The 20428-nt window shown below is 36.9% G+C and overlaps 1 protein-coding gene across 4 annotated transcripts in view; it reads left to right on the forward strand.

Moving 5' to 3' along the window:
• GRB14 (growth factor receptor bound protein 14) overlaps window positions 1-19541 on the forward strand; it is a 125306-nt gene extending 105765 nt beyond the window's left edge. The window contains exons 5-13 of one of the 4 annotated variants that reach the window (XM_029225879.1): window positions 3825-3935; window positions 4119-4214; window positions 8170-8250; window positions 8727-8789; window positions 13368-13484; window positions 13576-13648; window positions 13796-13883; window positions 16072-16165; window positions 17480-18094. In XM_029225879.1, the coding sequence (XP_029081712.1) occupies window positions 3825-3935; window positions 4119-4214; window positions 8170-8250; window positions 8727-8789; window positions 13368-13484; window positions 13576-13648; window positions 13796-13883; window positions 16072-16165; window positions 17480-17626 (870 nt within the window). In that variant the 3' untranslated portion in view covers window positions 17627-18094. Of the gene's footprint in view, window positions 1-3824; window positions 3936-4118; window positions 4215-8169; window positions 8251-8726; window positions 8790-13367; window positions 13485-13575; window positions 13649-13795; window positions 13884-16071; window positions 16166-17479 lie in introns of all 4 variants that reach the window. The other 3 variants (XM_029225877.1, XM_029225876.1, XM_029225878.1) reach the window with 3 other exon arrangements.
• The last annotated feature ends 887 nt before the right edge of the window (window positions 19542-20428 follow it).

The raw sequence follows: 20428 nt of genomic DNA on the forward strand, positions 1-20428 counted from the left end.
TCTGATAAGGACACTTGTCATGGATTCATCTCTAGATCCTTAGCTTAATTACATCTGCAAAGGCCCCTTTGCAAAACAGGTCACATTCACAGTTTCTTCAGGTTAGGACATGGACAGGTCTTTTAATTTTGAGTGAGAGAGTGAAATGATCATGTTGTAAGAAGATGAATATGGCCACAGGGAGCTTAAAAAATCAACTAGAGAGACAGAGAATCGGAGAGGGGAAAGGAGCAGGGGAGGCAGGGGGGAAGGGATAAGTGGGCAGGAAGGGAGAGAGATTGATTGATTGAGTTGAGGCACAGATGCTAATTAGTGCTAACTAGATGATCATTTCAGTAAACAAGGGTGGAGGCAATGGGATCTAACCTAGGATGAGCAGTGGAGAGAGAAGGGGATGGATGTAAGATTAAATGACAAATGGTCAGATTTTGTTGACTGGTTGATATGAAAGAAGAGGAAGCACTTAATGTTCTTAGAGAAAGACATAAGGAAAATAAAGAAATAGAAAATGATAGAATAGGGCTTCCCTGGTGGCACAGTGGTTGAGAGTCCACCTGCCAATGCAGGGGACACGGGTTCGTGCCCCGGTCTGGGAAGATCCCACATGCCGCGGAGCAGCTGGGCCCGTGAGCCATGGCCGCTGAGCCTGCGCGTCCGGAGCCTGTGCTCCGCAACGGGAGAGGCCACAACAGTGAGAGGCCCGCGTACCGCAAAAAAAACAAACAAACAAACAAAAAAGAAAATGATAGAATAAACAGGAATAGGAGATTTGAAGAAATCAAATCTTAGAAGAAAGATACTGATCTTAGTTCTAGATATAGTGTGTTGATGGTGAAGTATCCAAATGGAAATGCCCAGAACACAGCTAATGATAGAGACTATAGATATTTGGGCAGTGGTATGGAGATATGGATTTGCAAAGGAGTGATACTTCCCATATTTTCCCCAACTGTTCTTACATAGTTTCCTCCCTTCCCTGATATAGAGTTTTCCTTTGCTGCTATTCACACGTGTGTGCACACACATGTGCAAGTGTGTGTGTGTATGTGTGTTTTAGGTTTAAGTGGTGGAATACTTCATGGAAAAGGCCTCTACTTATTTAGTAATCCATTCCTTTACAGAAATCTTTTATTTTTAAGTATATATAGTTTGACTACTAGTGTTCTATCATATAGATGCATTTAATTTTTCTTGAGGATTTAAACCTAGTTTTCAAATTTTTATATTATAGATAATGTTAGGATGAATAATTACCCATTTTTGTAATTAAGGTTTTAGACTTTTTCTTAACCTTTGTAATGAAGTTTCTCTTTTCCCAGTTTTCCTCATGTATGAAGTAATATTCGAAGGTGGTTTTAAACAAATGTGTGCTGGATCATCTTTTTACTTTTAGCATCAGAGAAAAGTGGCTTCTAAATCCAGTAATCACATTTCTTTGACTGTCTTCCCAGTGATTCTTCACTGGAAGATATGACAATATCTCCTTAATTCCTGAATTCCTAATCCTTTAACAGGTTTCGCATGAAAATCCACAGCCCATTGTCTTTTTACTTCACCCTCCACCTCCTTTCCTTTCCCACCTATTACATAACAAGACAGCTCCTATTCCATCTACTGAAGCGATACTCTTATCCTTGCAGTGGTCCCCCCTTGGCTGGGCAACATTATAGGCATCAAACCTCTGTTCTCAGGTCATACCTCAGCTCTCCTCAACATGGTGTCTAACTTTGCTGTGCATCGTACATAATAGTGTTCTCTCTAGCCTGTGCTGAATGAGCATGTGTTCCATAGTCTATATATATGAAAATGATTTTACGTTCCCCCTTAAAAACGAAATTCAAGATATTAGATAAACTCAAGGATTATGACCTCTATAAAAATCATGTAGGTTATCTAATGTCTAATATGACATTTCTACCTGGCAAAGTGACCATTTCCTGCCCTTTTTCTATGAGAAGGGTCTTGATTTATTTTACTTTCTAAAGATGTAGGCTGCACGGGAGTTAAACACTTACGCAAGCCTTGGAGGTGTGGCTATGACTTACAGAGAAACATCTAAGTACCCTGCTCTCCAACTTCCCCCTTATATACACGTTTGCATGCTTACCTTTCGCTAACCATGCCAGCTCAGCCTTAGTCTTGTACTGTCATAAGCTTTGATGTGTCTGCAGTAATGGAACAAAAATCAGTCAAGAGAAGAAACTCATCATGTCTCTTATGTCCTTCCAGTATTTCTTAAGCTGCCTTTTTCTCACGTCCAAATGACTCAGCTACATCGACTTCTACAGTATCAGTGGGCAGGGATGGTTTTATTCCATCTTCATAGAAATCAGACATTTTTACTAGCAAATCAGTTTCTATCAAGGAATAAAGTTTTAAAGGCCTTGCCAACAAGAGTACTTTTCTCCCTTCTCCTCCCTTGTTCCAAGGGCCCTAGGCTGGGTCTCTTTTTTTTTTTTTGCCGTACGCGGGCCTCTCTCTGTTGCGGCCGAATCTGGCCGCGCAGGCCCAATGGCCATGGCTCACGGGCCCAGCCACTCCGCGGCACGTGGGATCCTCCCGGACTGGGGCACAAACCCGTGTCCCCTGCATCGGCAGGCGGACTCTCAACCACTGCGCCACCAGGGAAGCCCTGGGTCTCTTTTAACAATTTTCTTTTCTGCCTTATTCTCCCATGGAGTTGGGAACTTTAGTCATCCATTAGATCAAAATGCCTCAAGAACAGTGACACACAGAGAAACAGTTGCATACACAGAAGCTCTTGCTCTACTAATCATCACTGATGGAATAGCCAGCCTACTGGCCAATGACTGAAATTTGTTTGGATTTGAATGGGTTGTTCAAATTGCTGAATGCTCTGCTTTATCTTTTTGTTTTAAGAGCACTGCTTCTCAAATTTCAGAGCGTATGCATCACCTGGGTTCTTGTTAAAATGCAGATTTTGATTTTGAATCAGCAGATCTGGGGTGGGCCATGAGATTTTGCATTTCTAATAAGCTCCCAGGTGATGCTGATACTGCTGGTCTGGGACCACGTGACTAGTAGCAAGGTTTTAAAGAACCAATGCGTTGTGGTCAGTTTTGATTACACATTCAACCCCAGAATTAAACATTTCTCCAGGTTATTAACCTATCACAGAATAATGTGACCCAGTGATTTCCCATGACCAGCTCTAAATCTTATGGATCTCCCAGAGAAGAAATAGCCCTTCATGATTCCACTTTGCCTTGAAAATCAGACACATTCCATTGCCAGGTAATTTCCCTGAATTTATCTGTACAGGTTTCCTTCCTTTTGTAAAGGAAGGTGGTCATGCCGCCTGTTTCATTGCTTGCTGTGGTACGTGAGGCAGTACACAAACAGGAGGGACGATCATTTCTCAATGAAGCAGGAATCATCATCTGTTTTTTTTTTTTTTTTTCTTTAGCTGCTGTAAAAGCTCAAACCAACCTTCTTCCCTTTGTGGAACTACCATTATTTAAAACCCAAATAAGAAAACATTTTCAAAAGCCATGCTTTGCTCTCTTCTCTCCCTCAGATTCCTTGAAGTTGTGGTTAAAGCAAGTAATTTTAAAATAGGAAGATATATTTTTTTGTATATTGGAAGTTAAATTATAAACAAATCACTACTTCTCAAATTAAATAATCTCATATCCAGCTCCTGGTTATTTAAGGATATAGTGACTTAGTTTTCCTTTCCTTTTGTATCTGTGACATTATTTGGAATACTTTTTGCCAAGGTATAAGTTATGTAATGTAATAAAAATACAAAAGGTATTGTAAAAATATGTATCCATTTCAACATACATATATATTTTTTTAAGGAACCACGGCATTTGCAGTTTTTCAGCGAATTTGGCAATAGTGATATTTATGTGTCACTGGCAGGCAAAAAAAAACATGGAGCACCGACTAACTATGGATTCTGCTTTAAGGTACAGGCTTAATATTTTGCTAGATGAATAAAGCAAGCCTCAGCCTTTTAGGTAAGCTTGAGTTTCTTTTAATTTCTTTTAAAAAGAGACAGCTTTCTCTTATATATAGGAGAATTTTAGTGGCTTTTATTTCAACAGGTCAAGATATGCATTAACGATAAACAATGTGCTGTGGCCTTCTAGCCTAACAAAGCAGGAGGGCCTCGAGACCTGAAAATGCTCTGTGCAGAAGAAGAGCAGAGTAGGACGTGCTGGGTGACCGCGATTAGATTGTTTAAGGTAATCTCACTGCAGGTGTGAATTTCTATTAAACATTGGGAGTACCATCAAAGTTTGAAAATACCTGTATTTCAAAATTCAGAAGACTTACTATGAATGCATGTGGGTATGTGAGGAAGAAGAAAAATAACCACCACCAAATGCGTGTATCTTATTTTTTATCTGAAAAATCAACATTTCCAGAGTAGAGTGCAATAACCTAATACATTTATCTTGTGTGTGTGGAGTATAAACAATTTTGTTTATCCACTGATGGGTCTCAGGTTTTCTCTCCCCTTCCATCAGAACCCTGTAAGTCCAGCTATGCTGGTGGAAGAGATACTTTCCAACCTTGTTAGCCAAGTCTTTCTCCCTTCTAAGGGCCTCAAATTCAAACACCCAACACAGAAGCAGGTGGTAAACCCACTTCCTTTAATCAGTCTTTCAGTGACTCTGACATGCCATTGATTTTACTAGGATGCTCTATTATTTTTTGTGTAATTAGATGAGAATTATGCCAATAAAATTGTGATATGATGTTTCATATCACTTATAATTTTTATTTTCATTTGAATATTTAGGTTTATTTAGGCCTATAGTCCTGATTTTCATCATTTTTGTTGATGTTATCAATTTTGTGTATATACACAGATATATATGTATGTATGTGTATATACATACATATATATGAAATAAGTTAGTTGAGGTATTCTTAAAACTTCTTCATATTCTCAATCTGGCTTTTCTGAATCATTTTCATCTCAGAGTCATGGATACTCATATTTTCCACAGATTAACCAGCTCTGTGGTTCAAGAGCTTTGGGGAGGCATCATCTCTCAGATGAGTGCTCTGCCATGGTCCATGGGGTTGTCTTTCTAGCTACTGGCATTCCTTTTGCAAGGTTTTCATGCTAATGACTTCTTAATCCCATATCAGTTTCAGGCAATGGCAAGTCACTTCATCCACAGTGAATATGAGATGCCGTAGATTATAATACAGATTGTTAGTTTGAAAACAAATGTGTGTCTAAGAAATGATGAAATGTACTAAAAGCTTTCTTTGTTCTTTCTATATCCAGAATGCTCAGTTTCTGGAAGACTGTCTCCTTCTTACCTTTTTTTTCCTCTCGTTTGACTCTTCTCAAAGCCTCTTTCAAGTCACAGATGCCCAGTTTAAAGATGCTCTGTTGTATTAGTTTTCTATAGCCGCTGTAACACATTACCACCAACCTAGTGGCTTAAAACGCAAATTTATTATCCTATACCTCTGTCATTCAGAAGTCTGAAATGGGTCTTATTGGCCTAAAAGCAAGGTGTCAACAGGGCTCCGTTCTCTTTTGCAGTCTCTAGGGGGAAATCCATTTTCTTGCCCTTTCCAGCCTTTAGAGGCTGCTCATGGCAACTTCCTCCACCCTTAAAGCCAGCAATATCCAGCTGAGTCCTTTCCATGCTGCCATTTTTCTGGTTCTCTCTTCTGGTTCTGGATAAGGACCCTTGTGATTACATTGGATCTACCAGGATAATCCAAGATAATCACGTCATTTCAAAGTCAGCTGATTAGGGACTTCCCTGGTGGTCCGGTGGTTAAGAATGCACTTCCACTGCAGGGGGCACAGGTTTGATCCGTGGTGGGGGAACTAAGATCCCTCATGCCACGCGGTGCGGCCAGAAAATAAATAAATGAAAATAAATGTAAAAAAAAAAAAAGTCAGCTGATTAGCACCCTTAATTGTATCTGCAACCTTATTTCCCCTTTGCCAGGTAGCCTAATATATTCACAGGTTCTAGGGATTAGGGTGTGGACATATATGGGGACCATTATTCTGCTACCACATCTGTGTTCCCTGTTTATTTCAGTTATGGCAAAGTGTTTCCAGATGAGGCTGGAAATAGAGGCCAGCATCAGTGAGGTCCTTTATCGTGGAGCCGATGAGAAACCACCACGGTTTCAAATAGGAAAGTGATATGATCTGTTTTACACTTTAAAATAATCAGTTACAGGAAGCCTTGGCCTGCCAGCACAGACACATTTGAGGCTCTCTAATAGGGGACTGGCAGCTTGTCAGTGGGGCACTGGTTTGATCCCCCTGGCTGGTGCAGCTGGGCTCACCTGGTGTTAGAGGTGTTAGAGCTTTTGCTCATCTCCTTTGGTTGTCTATTGTGTTATTTCCAGAGTTTATCATTGTACCTAGTATCGAGGAGCAGGGAAAGACTAGTCTATGTTATGTTGGCTGGACCAGAAGTGTCCTTCTTCTTTTCATTATGTGTTATTTATTGGATATAGCCTCCCCCAAGAATTTGGCCCCTTGTTTTATTTTCCTTTCTTTTTCATATACACATGTAAACTCTTCATGTAGCATCAGATATTCCCATTTTCTTTGGAGAAATTCCAGTTACATATAGAATCAGAAAAATCAGAAGACTTAGAAAAGGGGAGATTTGCTCATGTACAGTGTCCTAGTTACATGTTGTCTTTTCCCCTTCCCTTCAGTTAGAACTCTGCTAGTTTCTCTCTAACACATTTTGGTCCCTTATCTGCCCCTCCATAGGACAGGGAAATGTTAAGGTGACCCATGCCCTACCCCTTAGCCAGAGTTAACTTTCAACAGCACAGAAGCAACTTCCTAACACCACAGGTACCAGGGACAATACATCTTTGAAGGAAACAGTCTTATTAGTAGGTAGCAGGCTTTTCACTGCAGGTAAATAAAAGGTGTCCAAGCAGCATGTCCTTGTGAAAGTGTGGTTGCAGGCTATTGTATATTCTCCAAATGAACTTGACTAGGAATTAAGCTCCTCTGTCTTCTTTTTAAAGTTACTGTAGGCTTAGAGTTGATTTAAAATAAATTTCATTAGGTCCTATTAATGTCAATCAAACCTTAAATTAAAAAATAATTTTTATAAGTTGGGAAATAATTGGATAAAGAAGTCAACACAGAGAATTTTAAATGACTGTATTCATGTTAAAAGCAAAATCTTGAAAACAGTGACTCCCCTCACCTCCCTCTGATTTTCTGCCTAATTACCAAATATATCCACTTTGCTGCAATTGCTTTTAAGAAAATAGTTTTTAGTAGAGAAACAGCTCTGTTAGAATGTTTAAATGGAATTCATCCTAAGGGTAAGATTGGTTTCCATGGTGTCTCTTCAATCTCTTCTATATCAGACCTACTTTTAAGTTCATAATGGCTCCATGAAATGGAGAGAATTATAGAGGGCCATGGCAGTTGGCGTTCTTAATGTTTCTCAAACTAACAATCCAATTATACTCTAGACTCACTTTCCAATTGTAGCCTAGCAGTCCAGTTCTTATGATGCTACCTCTTGAAAGTAAAGCCTCTGTAGTTCTTATCTACTGCTCTTTACACTGTATGCCATGACTCTTTGTCTGAAATTAGCCTGGTTCCCCACCATTTTGATTTCCCTGAATTTAAAGCCAAAAATTAAACAATGCCCTAAGAGTACTGTTACCAGAGGGTGATACAGTGCCAAGAATCTTCAAAATAGGATCAAGTTTATGGATTACAAAAGACAATGTAATTCATCAATCAGTCACTGAAGAATTATGGTAAATTTTACCCAGTTTTGCTGAGGATGTGTGTCAGATCCTCAGAGTCTTTGTACCATAAAGTCGGGCACCCTTCCCAAGTGAGCTTTCTTATTGCTAAGCTCCAAATGGTTTTGGTGCTATTGACACTAAGAATAATGAGTAGGAGTGTCAGTTCCAGATCTTTATATTGTGAGCTAGAACTTACGTGTGGGTCCAAATAAAAGACACTGTCTTTTAAACTGTACTATTTAGGACACTAAAAGTTTACCATTCAAAAGTATGGCTGCTTTACTTGTTTTAAGGAAAGCTTATAATTTTCAGTTTTTATATTGATGATGTATAATTAATGAAAGTGTTGATATTCAAAAGTTGTAGTAAAACTCTGTGTAGTAAAAGTGGCGGGAATGTGTTTTTATTATTCTGCAGTATGGCATGCAGCTGTACCAGAATTACATGCACCCATATCAAGGTAGAAGTGGCTGCAGTTCTCAGAGTATATCACCCATGGTAAGCACCAAGTTTTTGAACCTACATTTTATTTTATATTTACATTAATTTGCAATCACATTACATTATAAATGTACATTTCCATTCTTTCCTTTTGGCCAAGTAAAGTAACTTTTTGGCACCATCCTACTATCATGTTATATTGAACTATTTTTTTTTTGGATTTTATATGATTGCAGCCTATGTGATAAAATCACAATAATTGAGCACACATGAAGTATTCAGTTACAATCATGTTTTATGTTAAAGAGAAACTTTAAATATTTGAAAGAATTATGCGAGTGATTCTTTGTCATTACATTTGAGGATTAGATTTTAATAAGATAATTTATAGGACATTGTCCTTGAGATTGTAGATCTTTCTTAATTATTGATTTGATGGTGGGTTTATTTATTTATTTAAATATTCATTCTGGGATTATCATAGCCTGTGAGCTCTTTTGCAGTCTGACTTTCTAACAATTAAATTTTTGAAGTTCCAGGTCCTTGAAAAGCATACTGCTCTCCAGGAAACCCAAAAGATGCAAGCCAAAATACAGGTCGTGCATTGCGTTAAGACTAGCACCGCTTCACAGATTTATACTAAATGCCACTTGGATATTTACAGGCAGATACATTTTTTCCCCTCTTTGGGACCTAATTTTAATTTCCTGTGCATTAACACAAGAAATTTATTTCTGAACTCCAAGTTTATGTTCTGCTATTTTTGCTTGTGCTCCTTAATATTGAGTGTATTAGGAATTCAGAAGTATGAGCCCATGTTACAGTCAGCTAACGTGCTACATTTCCACTTAGGTTAAAACATGCGTTTCATGGCTGTGACCAAAGAAGGTGCATTTCCCTACATGTAACGTAGCATATAAATGCTCAGCTCTAGGAATGAAGCATGAAATAATGTTGATTATGAAGTCTGATAGACCAATATGGAAAAAGAACTCCAATGCTGTAGTTACGTTGCTTTACGTTATGGAAGAGTAACTTTTCATCTTTGTATCACATTACTTTTTAGCCCTAAAATAAGAAACTAAGGAATGTAATGAATTTTTATAAAAGCAATAGCTTTAAGGTGAGAATTTTTACAATTTGTCAGCATACTGTAATCTTTTAATTCATATATGTATATATGAATAATGAATTTTATTATCTTAATCCTTTCCTAAATCCTTCTAAATTTCTTTTAAAGTCATTAGGATGAGCATGTTAATAGCAGCCATGATTTGGAGGCAGTTATTATTTGGTGTCCTCTTAATCACAGAAAAAAAAATGTTATAAAGTAAGTACTTTCTAGTCTCATCACTGTCATTAGTGTACAAGTATGGTATTATTCTTGCTTCTTTCCGTTGCAAGTGATCCTACTGTTGATCAGTATGTCTATGGCATTTTGGTTAATGTAGCTTTACTTGTTCAGCACCTTGTATGAGAGAAGACACTCCTTGAATGAATTGGCTGTAAATAGGGATAGAAGGACAAGAGGTTTAAGTCTCTGTGGTGAGGAAAATGACCTGTCCTGTATGGCAGTTGACATGATCAGAGAGAATAGCATCAAGAATTCTATCTCTACTCTTCTTAATTTTCATGAAGGAAACTAAAAAGGTTGGGGAGGTATTTGCGTTTATTTTGGTGTCTATACAGAATCCCAGGATAATTTCTACATTATCATGAAAGAATCAGTGACCTATATCCTGGATGCCAGTGTCTCTCACCTGCCTCTGCTGGTTTTCATTGAGGCCCCATGTTCAAGAAACAACAGGGAAAAGTTCACATACTTAGTTATAGTTTTAAAGGAACAATATTGTCTGCTTTTCCAGGGATTCATTTTGAGAAGGGAAATGAGAAAAAAATTATCATACCATAATGAACATCATAACTATATATAGCACATAATAGCCATCCCATCAGCCTTTGAAATGAGAATCATCAGCAGATATTTCAAGAAGCCAAATGTATTTGGTCCTTTTTAGGATAATAAAAGGGATTCATTTAAAGGAGCATCTGTTAATATGGTCCTGGCCAGAACAAGGGGATGGGAAGAACAAGTCAACTGAAGTTCTTATTATTTTTCACATTTGACTCTGAGCTAGACATCCCAAACTGCACTTTCTTCCCTGTACCTCCCATTCTGTGGTACATAAAAGAACCTTAGATAGGGCCTGTTACTATCTTTACCGTAAGCGTGACCTTGATTGAGTCACTGCCGTCCTACAGTATAAAATAAGGGGGACAGTTGCGTGATCTCTAGAATCGATTACACCTCTGATGTCCTGTGGCTCTGTATGACACTGATGAGAGAACAGTGTCTGAGGAAATTCTGTGCCCTCTTACTAAGGCCTGTGCTACACGTTTATGTAGCTCTTTCAAATGGGGTGACAGGGAGTGAGTGACTACGAGTCGCTGCTTAGCTAAGCTGCCTGAAAAACATTTCATGTTCCAACCTCACTAAAAGTGTTTGGATCTGATCTCGAGGTGTGGTCTGGATAATCCAGGATATACCCAAGCCTCTTCTTTCTTAAAAAGAGAGGCATGCCATTAAAATCATGGACACTTTTTTAGGGCTTGCCCTATTTATCCCACCAGAAGGAAGAAGTAGAAAAAGGGACAAATATTTGAGAAATACACTGATTCTGAATGTTATCAACATCACTTTTCTATGTGAAAGAAATTGAGCTGAAAATGACCTTTTGGTTCAAGTCAGATTTTGCTTCACTTCCATTTCTTTGTCCACCAAAGGTAAACTATTAATTTTTCATCCACCACCTGCCATTCAGTAGAAAACATTTCTATATTCCTGTGTTTTCCCCTAGTGTAATGTAGCAAATGAAAATACTTATTTGTATCGTAGACTCCCTACTTAGGTCAAGTAATTATGTAACATGGGATCTTATTTTACATTTCAGCCTGTCATATTATAGGAGAAAAATGAAAAAAAGAATAAGAACTGGTTATGTTTTTGTTTCCTAACGGTATTTTTATGTTATCAGAACCTTGTGATTACAGAGCCCATCTTGGCATGTGAAGGCAGAGATATTATAAGGATAAAGCTATCATTATGATTGAGATTAGTTACTCTCTGGCTTGGGCAGGTGGAAGCTTTTCATTAATGTCAGCAAAGCAAAAGTATATCCATCTGGTCCACAGCCCAGCACAGAAGATCATGGGGTGAGAAGGGCAAAGTAAGGTGTGACAGCAAATAGAGATTACAGAGACAGCATCTGTTTGGAAAGAGCAGCTGTCAGTTATGAAGGCTCCTATAACAAATGAAAGATTGCACGCCGAATATCCAGAAATAAAGATGAACCGTAATAAGATTGTGGACCACTACAGCAAGGTTTCAAGAGGAAATAATAAATGCTAATAAAGTGGGATGTGTAATGCAGTGATAAATTATCCCCCCTCCCATTTTTATATGAACCAGGTTTTGTTTCAAGCAGACTTTTGTTTGTTTGTTTGTTTGTTTTTTTGCGGTATGCGGGCCTCTCACTGCTGTGGCCTCTCCCGTTGCGGAGCACAGGCTCCGGACAGCGCAGGCTCAGCAGCCATGGCTCACGGGCCCAGCTGCTCCGCGGCATGTGGGATCCTCCCGGACCGGGGCACGAACTCGTGTCCCCTGCATCGGCAGGCGGACTCTCAACCACTGCGCCACCAGGGAAGCCCCTCAAGCAGACATTTGACTAGAGTCTGTTAGACCAAGCAGGGTATGGCTGAATCCATGTGGAGAGAGAGAAAATGGTCTTAAGCCAGGAGACTCCAGGTGTATCTTGGCTGATCCTTTACAATGAGAACTCCGGTTTTTGTGTTGCTCTTCTATTAATGACGAGTGGGGAAAAACTATTAAACATTGTTCATGCTGGTTTTGGATGTTTTGTCTTTTAAGAGTTTTAATTCTTATAAATTGAGTGACACTTTTTTTTAAAAAAAATCTTTATTGGAGTATAATTGCTTTACAATGGTGTGTTTCTGCTTTATAACAAAGTGAATCGGCTATACATTTACATGTATCCCCATATCCCCTCCTTCTTGCATCTCCCTCCTACCCTATCCGACCCCTCTAGGTGGTCACAAAGCACCGAGCTGATCTCCCTGTGCTATGTGGCTGCTTCCCACTAGCTATCTATTTTACATTTGGTAGTGTATATATGTCCATTCCACTCTCTCACTTCGTCCCAGCTTACCCTTCCCCCTCCCCATGCTGAGTGACACTCATAACTGAAGATTCTGACAACTGTTTTTTTTTTAGGATGCATGACTTGGGTTGGCACACTTTTTGAAAGATGGTTACAAAGTAGAGCCCTAAACAAAGAAAAAAATAAAAATAAGGTCCAGGTTTTGGATGTTTTATTTTCACCTTCAGAGACTATGAATACAAAAAGTAATTCGCAAAAAAGATGACTTTATTACTTGTTTAAAATCATGTTTGTTTACAGAGTATGTCTTCCTTTTATATCAGTTCTTCTTTTGTCACTCAGACTTATTTTTGAAGCTCTCATTTTGCCATGTTCATGCTCACAAGATGAAAAAACATTCACGTATTAAATCCTAGAAATTTTAGTATTATGGAGTTACCTGAATTATTTCACTAAATTTCATTTTCTAAGTGAGAGAAAAGTTGATGTGATAAACTTTTAAAATACATATTGTTGGTTATAAAATATGGGTACTATTTGTTTCTAAAGAAGTGATGTAAGTCAGTCTGTTACAGCTTTAGTGTATCTTGAATCTTAATAAGTAGATAGATTTGACATTTAAATGGTCATTGATGAATCTCAAACCATAATAGAGAGGTGAGTTTGGAAGTGATGGATCTTCTTAGCCACAGGAAAGGTTATTCTTTTCTAAATATGAAGAGATAGGGTTGCTTTAGAAGAAAGACATGCTTACCTTGAAAGCTTTTAATCTCTTTATTCAACACTTAATTCAATGACCTTAACAAATAACTGTATAACTTATTTAACCAAAATATTTTATAGCACCATTTTCTGTTGAATATGTATTGTTAACTTTTTAATTTCCTGCTAGCCACCTTTGGAACCACATCCTAAAATGGAAACGTACTGCCAGCAAAGCACTGAAAGGTAACTTCAAAGATGTTTTCAAGGTAAAAAATGTGCTTTTTTTTCCAGAGAAGTATATCAGAGAATTCCCTGGTAGCAATGGACTTCTCAGGCCAGAAAAGCAGAGTTATAGAAAATCCCACTGAAGCCCTTTCAGTTGCAGTTGAAGAAGGACTAGCTTGGAGGGTACAAATTAGCTTCATGTTCTTCAAAATATTTATGATTTGAATTTGTTTCTCCCCGAAAGTTAAAATTTGTTTCCCACTTCCTTGCACAGAAAAAAGGATGTTTACGCCTGGGCACTCATGGTAGCCCCACTGCATCTTCACAGAGCTGTGCCACAAACATGGGTATGTCTCTGCATATTCAGTGTGACTAACTGGGTGGCAAGATGTGCATTTAGATGTAGTCATTGAGGGGTTAGGGTAGAAAGTACGCATAATTAAATTGTGATCATTTCAAACAAACCTTTGTATTCCTCCACTTTATTGCTTCAGCTATCCACCGGTCCCAACCATGGTTTCACCACAAAATTTCTAGAGAGGAAGCTCAGCGATTGATCATTCAGCAAGGTCTAGTGGATGGGTAAGTTTGATTTTGAGTAGCACTGATTTTGATTTCTCCTATAATCAGTAATGACTTATTCAACACACACAGAGAGTTTTGACTTCAGCTTATTAAAACAGAAGTGACTTTATTCTATAAGGATGGTTGTCATTGAATCCTAGCAATACCTATACAGTTCCTGTTACATAGTGTGTGCTTAGTATTTGCGCATAAGGAGAAGATAGCTGAACAGGATGCTCTGCTCTTAACCAGTGATCACTAATATTACCCATTCTGTGCATCTCAGGTATTAATTGATGGGGGGAAAACTGAACTTGTTTTGGCGTGTCAACATTTTGATTTGAACGAGTAATATGTTTGCAAAGTATGGTTTGTGTCATGACACTATCTTACGTATTATACATTTTTTTAGGTTTGATGCAGGGTGTGTTAAAGTAAAAAGCTGTTTTTACATATTTAGACTGTCTTATTTTTTTCTTTCTGTTTACATCCCTATTTTCTTTTCTCTAAATTTTAACAGTTTAAAGGAATATAAACCTATGAAACCAGTACTTTTTGACTGTTCTCATGTTATCTTTTAGTGGGATACCACAGAAGAGACAGGAGAAACAGAAAATTTATTATGCAAGATTTATGATCTAAAGAATTTTCTTTTTCTCAGATTACTCAGTATTTCAGATATCAATACTTCCTATAATACTAGCTGAATTCTCTTCCCAAATGCAATACAAGTTAAGGAGCTTGTATTGAGGTTTGGATGAGAAATAAAACCAGCATCAATTTAAACAAGTGGTAATGGGATCTTATATCTTCATGGGTTGGCTTAAGATGATGGCAAAATTTCAAGGTGATTTAATACTGACATTTGGATAAAAATGCACCTTCACATGGAAGATTATTAATAGCAAGTCGGCATTTCAGTAGACTCTAAATAAGAAAAGATTTCAATATACTTCTCTGCATGGAACACGGTCTTTTCAGATATAAATCTGAGCAATCAGCAGAATTACCATCTAAGACCAAGAAAAGAAATAAATCACAAAGAATTGTCAAAATGTTTTGGAGGATTATAATTTCCCTTACTTCTGAGCCCATTTTTTGTAAATTGAATGAAATAATTGCATAAAGAATGACAGTATCTTTATTTTTTTAAATTTTTAATTAAAAAATGGGTTATTTGGGGTATTCTTTTGGAAAGATGTGACGATGCCAGGCAATCCACTAGGTGGTAGTGGTGATCTACTCAGGAATGGGGAGAGAATTAAGCTTGATTGACCAGTGAAACTCCCTTTTGTCCCATCTCCTAGAGATGTAATGTCGGAATCTCACACAGCACAGATGAAATGGATAATCTCATCAGACATCTGTGATGGCTCAGATTTGGCTGTCTCTTCGCCCAGGCACAGTGAGATTAGTATTGGAGTCACCAGTGGGGACTGTTTGCACAGTCTGTTTGCCAACAATTAATATAAAGCTGGTTATGCACTGAATTGCCAGTTAATAAGAATCCACGCCTGGCAGCATTTTTCTCAGGCCATTAGGCCATGTCTTGTTTTTCTAGCCTGTTATAGAGGCTTTTCTGCTGCATTCTTCAAGGTTAAAGTATATGTTGTTTGAGTGTTTCTTTTACTTAAAATATTTTGCTCAAACATTTAATAAATGATTTCAGGATTGATTTTTTAGAATATATTAATTTCTCACTTTCTGTTGTGTATGTAATAGTAGGAACCAGAATCAAAAGAAAGGATCCAGTGTAGAAGAGGGGGTTAAAAATTATTTCACTCTAAATAATTTTCTTTTTTTAGGGCCTAACATGACCCAGAAGTTAAAATAACAATATGCTAATGCCTTATTCCCTGTACCAAAGAGTTACATGTGAATACCCAGCTTTCCCAGTGGAAAAAGGACGTAGCACTAGTTATTGATGCCAGCATAGCATTATATTGGTTATTGTGAGCAAGCATTCTGACAAACGGCTGTGTATTTATCCTATTAAAATTAAATTAGCTCTGATGATAGTTTTATAGTATAAGGTTTATGTTATACCATATTGTTTACCATGTTGGATAATCCCATCATTGAATACATAGTAAAGGAAAATTCTGGCTACGTTTATGAATATACTTCCTGGATTTGGTACAGGCTATATTTCTATGAAATCCATGAGTAAATGTAGAAAAATATTGAAATCCTTCTCTCTCTTTAGAGTTTTCTTGGTACGGGATAGTCAGAGCAACCCCAAAACTTTCGTACTGTCAATGAGTCATGGACAAAAAATAAAGCACTTTCAAATTATACCAGTAAGTAATTTGTGATTTCATATTCGTATATTAGAGATGATCTTAATGCATAACCTTTTGGAAACTTTAGTTTTTTTTTTGGTTCTTTTATTAAATATAATTTGGGAACTTGTGCTTTGACTAAAGTTTGGCAGAAATGGTTTTATGAGACTGAATTAATATAAGAAATACAGGAATTGCAAAAATTAAATTTCCCTTTTCCCATGAAATACGATTTGGTAATATTGTATAGACCCCATGCCACCTATTGTTAAAAGGTTACTGAAAATTCCTTCTCCTGAATTCCTCTAGTGGTTCTTTAAAAATCGTTATTTTCAAGCCCCTTCTCCTCTCTTGTCCCCACAATGCTTTTTTGTAGTTTTGTTTTTAATCATTATGGATAGGTACACAGGTGCTGTGGAACTGGAGATCATTATTTAAACTATTCTGAGCACATTTAAAAATTTTCTGTAATTCTGCTTCGATGTGGCACAACTTGCTTTGGGATTTTTTTGTTGCTTCTGCTGCTTTTGTGTGTGTGTGTGTGTATGTGTGTGTGTGTGTGTGTGTGTGTGTGTGTGTGTGCGCATGTATGTATGCACGTGGTCTGTGTATTGGAACCAGATAGTGTGGAACAGAGATTCAGTCTACTTTCAAGAAGGTATTACATCAGATTGCTAAGTTGCTAGTGTTTTCTGTTTTTTGAATGACTTCTTTTTGGAACTATCCAAAGTCCACGTGAAGTATCTTCCCTACTTCATTGATTATGTGAGCGATGTCCCTGGCACGTATGAATTGCTTAATGCCTGAGATCTCACTGCAGAAAACAAAAACAGAAAAACCCCAAAACGCTGTCATTCCACTAACACAGTATTTGATTGCTCCACAATCAGTTTACTGATACAAATTATGGTGAATATTCATTTTTAATATATTAAGTAAGGCTTTAGGTAGACAACAACTAGAAATGGAAATTAATTTCTGTAGGTGGGAGTATTAAAATTTTTTGTTTACTTTTACACTGAATAGTGCCGGTTTCTCACTGTGCACTGTATTGATTCAGAATAATCCTACTATTCTAACTACTGAACGTTAAGAGAATTTAGAGACAGAGAAAGTAGAGCCACACTGCTTACCTTAGGATCAGATGGTATTTCTTTTAAATGCAAGTGAAGTTACAAAGAAGAAGTGGACATGCCATAACATTCTTTTCACTGTCCTTTAGTATTATAAACACATCAATTTTGGCATTTAAAGATGCAGTATGCAATAGAATATGATTGTCTTTCTGGGTATTTTGCCCTTCTTACCAGTTTGTTGTTTTTCCTGTTGCAGGTGGAAGATGATGGTGAAATGTTCCACACCCTGGATGATGGGCACACAAGATTTACGGATCTAATCCAGCTGGTGGAGTTCTATCAACTCAATAAGGGCGTTCTTCCTTGCAAGCTGAAACATTATTGTGCTAGGATTGCACTTTAGCCAAACAAGAAGTGACTTGTTAAACTGCTGAAGAAAAAGGACTCAAGAGAAAGGAAGACCATAAATAAGGGTGAAAGCATTGCCATGGTGAAAAGAATCTATTTCTCTTACAAGTTACAAAAAATAGTTTGTGCATTACAAATAAGTAAAGATTTGGATTGACATTACCTTCATCATTTAAATATTAGTTAAAATTAAACCTCCAAAAAAAAAATCTGGTGTGTTCTTGTGTGATTTTCCATTACTATAATATTTTCTTCAATTATGCACATTTTAAACATCTTTCTGTCCTTATTTACTATAGCAACATTAGAATTCTCAACCACAAAGTATGAAAAAAAGTTGGGGCTCAGAATGAATTATTTATGGACTGAATTTCAATAAACTACTGTTTTTGTAACTTAAGAAGTATGATAAAAACCTGAGTTAACAATTAAAAGAAGCTACTCACAACCTGTTAATAAAACTAAAAACTATTTTGAATTGTATATTTTCTGAGTTTATTATAACCTTAAAATCAAATCATATTTTGAAATAGCAGCTTAAAATTATTTTGAAGTATTGATATATTGATTTTTTTTCAGGATGACTTTTACTACATATTAAATTATTAATTATACTATAATATTTACACTGATACTGTACCTATTAGTGACCCGTTATTCACTGCATTTTTTTCATTCACTTAAGGATTGACTGGAACTATCTACTTGTTTTTAAGGAAATGATTAAAATATAGAGGGGATTTATATAATTTACACATGCTTTCTCATGGCATGCTGTCACAGTGTAACATTTTTCACATTAATATTTCACATTTGCCCCACCCTGTAACTTTCAGAAGTTTCTTTAGATCCTTATACAACTAGATGATTAACCTGATCAAAATGTTAAAATCAAAGATGCAAAATCTATTAAGATCCGAATAGGTAAATCCATGCTATTCTCTTTGCCTACTCCCTTTTCATCATCTTACCTTGGCAATGTCGGTATGGAAAAGGTTTTGGAAACATGAGGCACCCACCTCCCTTATCACCTCACTGAGACCATCTAGAAAGTTTTTGTTGGGATTTATAACTCTATTTTTCCTACTTTTTGTGAGAAGGGTATTCATTGTTCTAAAAAAAGATGAGAAATAAAACATTAAATAAACGTTAAAATCATACAAAATATTGCTCATCCCCTTTGATCCTCATAACAGCATTTTGGGAAAGTTAAGAAGATTTTTTAAGAACAATATTTCAAAAATGCATACTGTAGTTTTAAATAAAAGCTATTCATTTTTGGTAATACAGCATCTGAAAACATTCATACAATGCTAATAAAATCAATTATTACTGAAAAAGAATTACTGGCAGAATTTTAAAAATACTCAATTTGCTTTTAGCCAAAGCAAACCTAATTCTTAAAACACTGAAACTTAGAACATAAATCTGATGCTATAAAATATCGATCTGGTCTCTACAAAGGCTTGAATGACACATAGGACCTCTAAATAGAGGAGCAAGAGGTAAACACACTCGACCCTTTCAACCTTGTAGAGTATCTCTGATTATTTCTGACTTATTTCTGATTTATAAAAATATTTTGTGTTTTGAACTGATATGCATTTTCTTATTTTGCACGAGGGTCAAATTGACAATATCAGAAAATGTAATATTTTAAATGCTAGACTCTCATAAATTGACCAATTTGTGCTTGTCTTTGTTATTTGTGCCTCTAACTTCATTCACAATCTAAATTTATTATTGCGGAGCCCAGATTTTGTACGTAATTGCTCATTTTGGTCTTAAAGCATGAGCCAAGAAAAATTATTGAGGAAGGGCTGACATTATCCTTCCTGATTCCTTCTGATAAAGGGTTTTGAACACTTGTGTATGTATGTAAATCTTATATGAAATTAAATCTGAGAGTGTCAGACACATCAAGAGTTAGTACAGTATTAAAATGGATTTCCAAGAAAAATGTGAATTACCTTTGGATTATTTTTCATTTTGGTTTAGCCAAGTTTTGCTATCTTGCACCATTTTAGAGTGGGATTAGGTCAGATTAGCTCTATGTTTTCTTCTTTTATTCTTTTCATATGTTGGAGTTAGTATACTTTATTCTCCTAGAAAGAAAAAAAAACCCAGCAGGTCTGGTCCACATTGTTCTTTTTCGTTTTTTTAAATGGAAGAATTATTTATTTTGAAACATTCAGGAAAACTAGGTCAAACAAGATAAAAACTATGAGTGTTTCAATTCAGAATAATTACTTGTTTCACATGTATAATGGTGCAAAGACCTGACTGATTTGAGTATATTAGTTGGAAATTTTTATCTTAGCTCTATTTTAGGGTGGTGGTCAGCATCAGTTAATCAGAGGCCCATGGGGTCTCTAGCTTCTGATCACCAACAGTGCCAACTCTGCATATGGTAGTTGTGTTACGGTAGGGATACCAGACTATCACCTGGATTATGATTTCTCTGAAGAGGAAAGATTATCATTGGTTATGGGTACAATTTGGTGTTTCAAGCTGGCTCCATATTTAGAAAGCCCTTCCCTCTATTGCCAGGCATTCTTAAGCTTTTCTGTGCCTTGGATCCATCTAGCAGCCTCGTGAAATTTATGGACCCTCCTCACAGAATGTCTTTAAATGCAGAAAATAAATAGAATTTCAAAGCACAGTAATTATAGAAACATAACTGTACAATTGTATATGTAGGTGGACCCCGGGTGGAAAGGCTGCTGTAGCGTGGCCTGCTGTGTCTCCTGGCTGTGTTGACTGTTGCCCATATAAAGCCTCTAGTTTTCTGTCTCAC

Source organism: Monodon monoceros, unplaced genomic scaffold (assembly GCF_005190385.1).
Source record: "Monodon monoceros isolate NGI ecotype Baffin Bay Population unplaced genomic scaffold, NGI_Narwhal_1 Super_Scaffold_16, whole genome shotgun sequence".
Classification (NCBI taxonomy): domain Eukaryota; kingdom Metazoa; phylum Chordata; class Mammalia; order Artiodactyla; family Monodontidae; genus Monodon; species Monodon monoceros.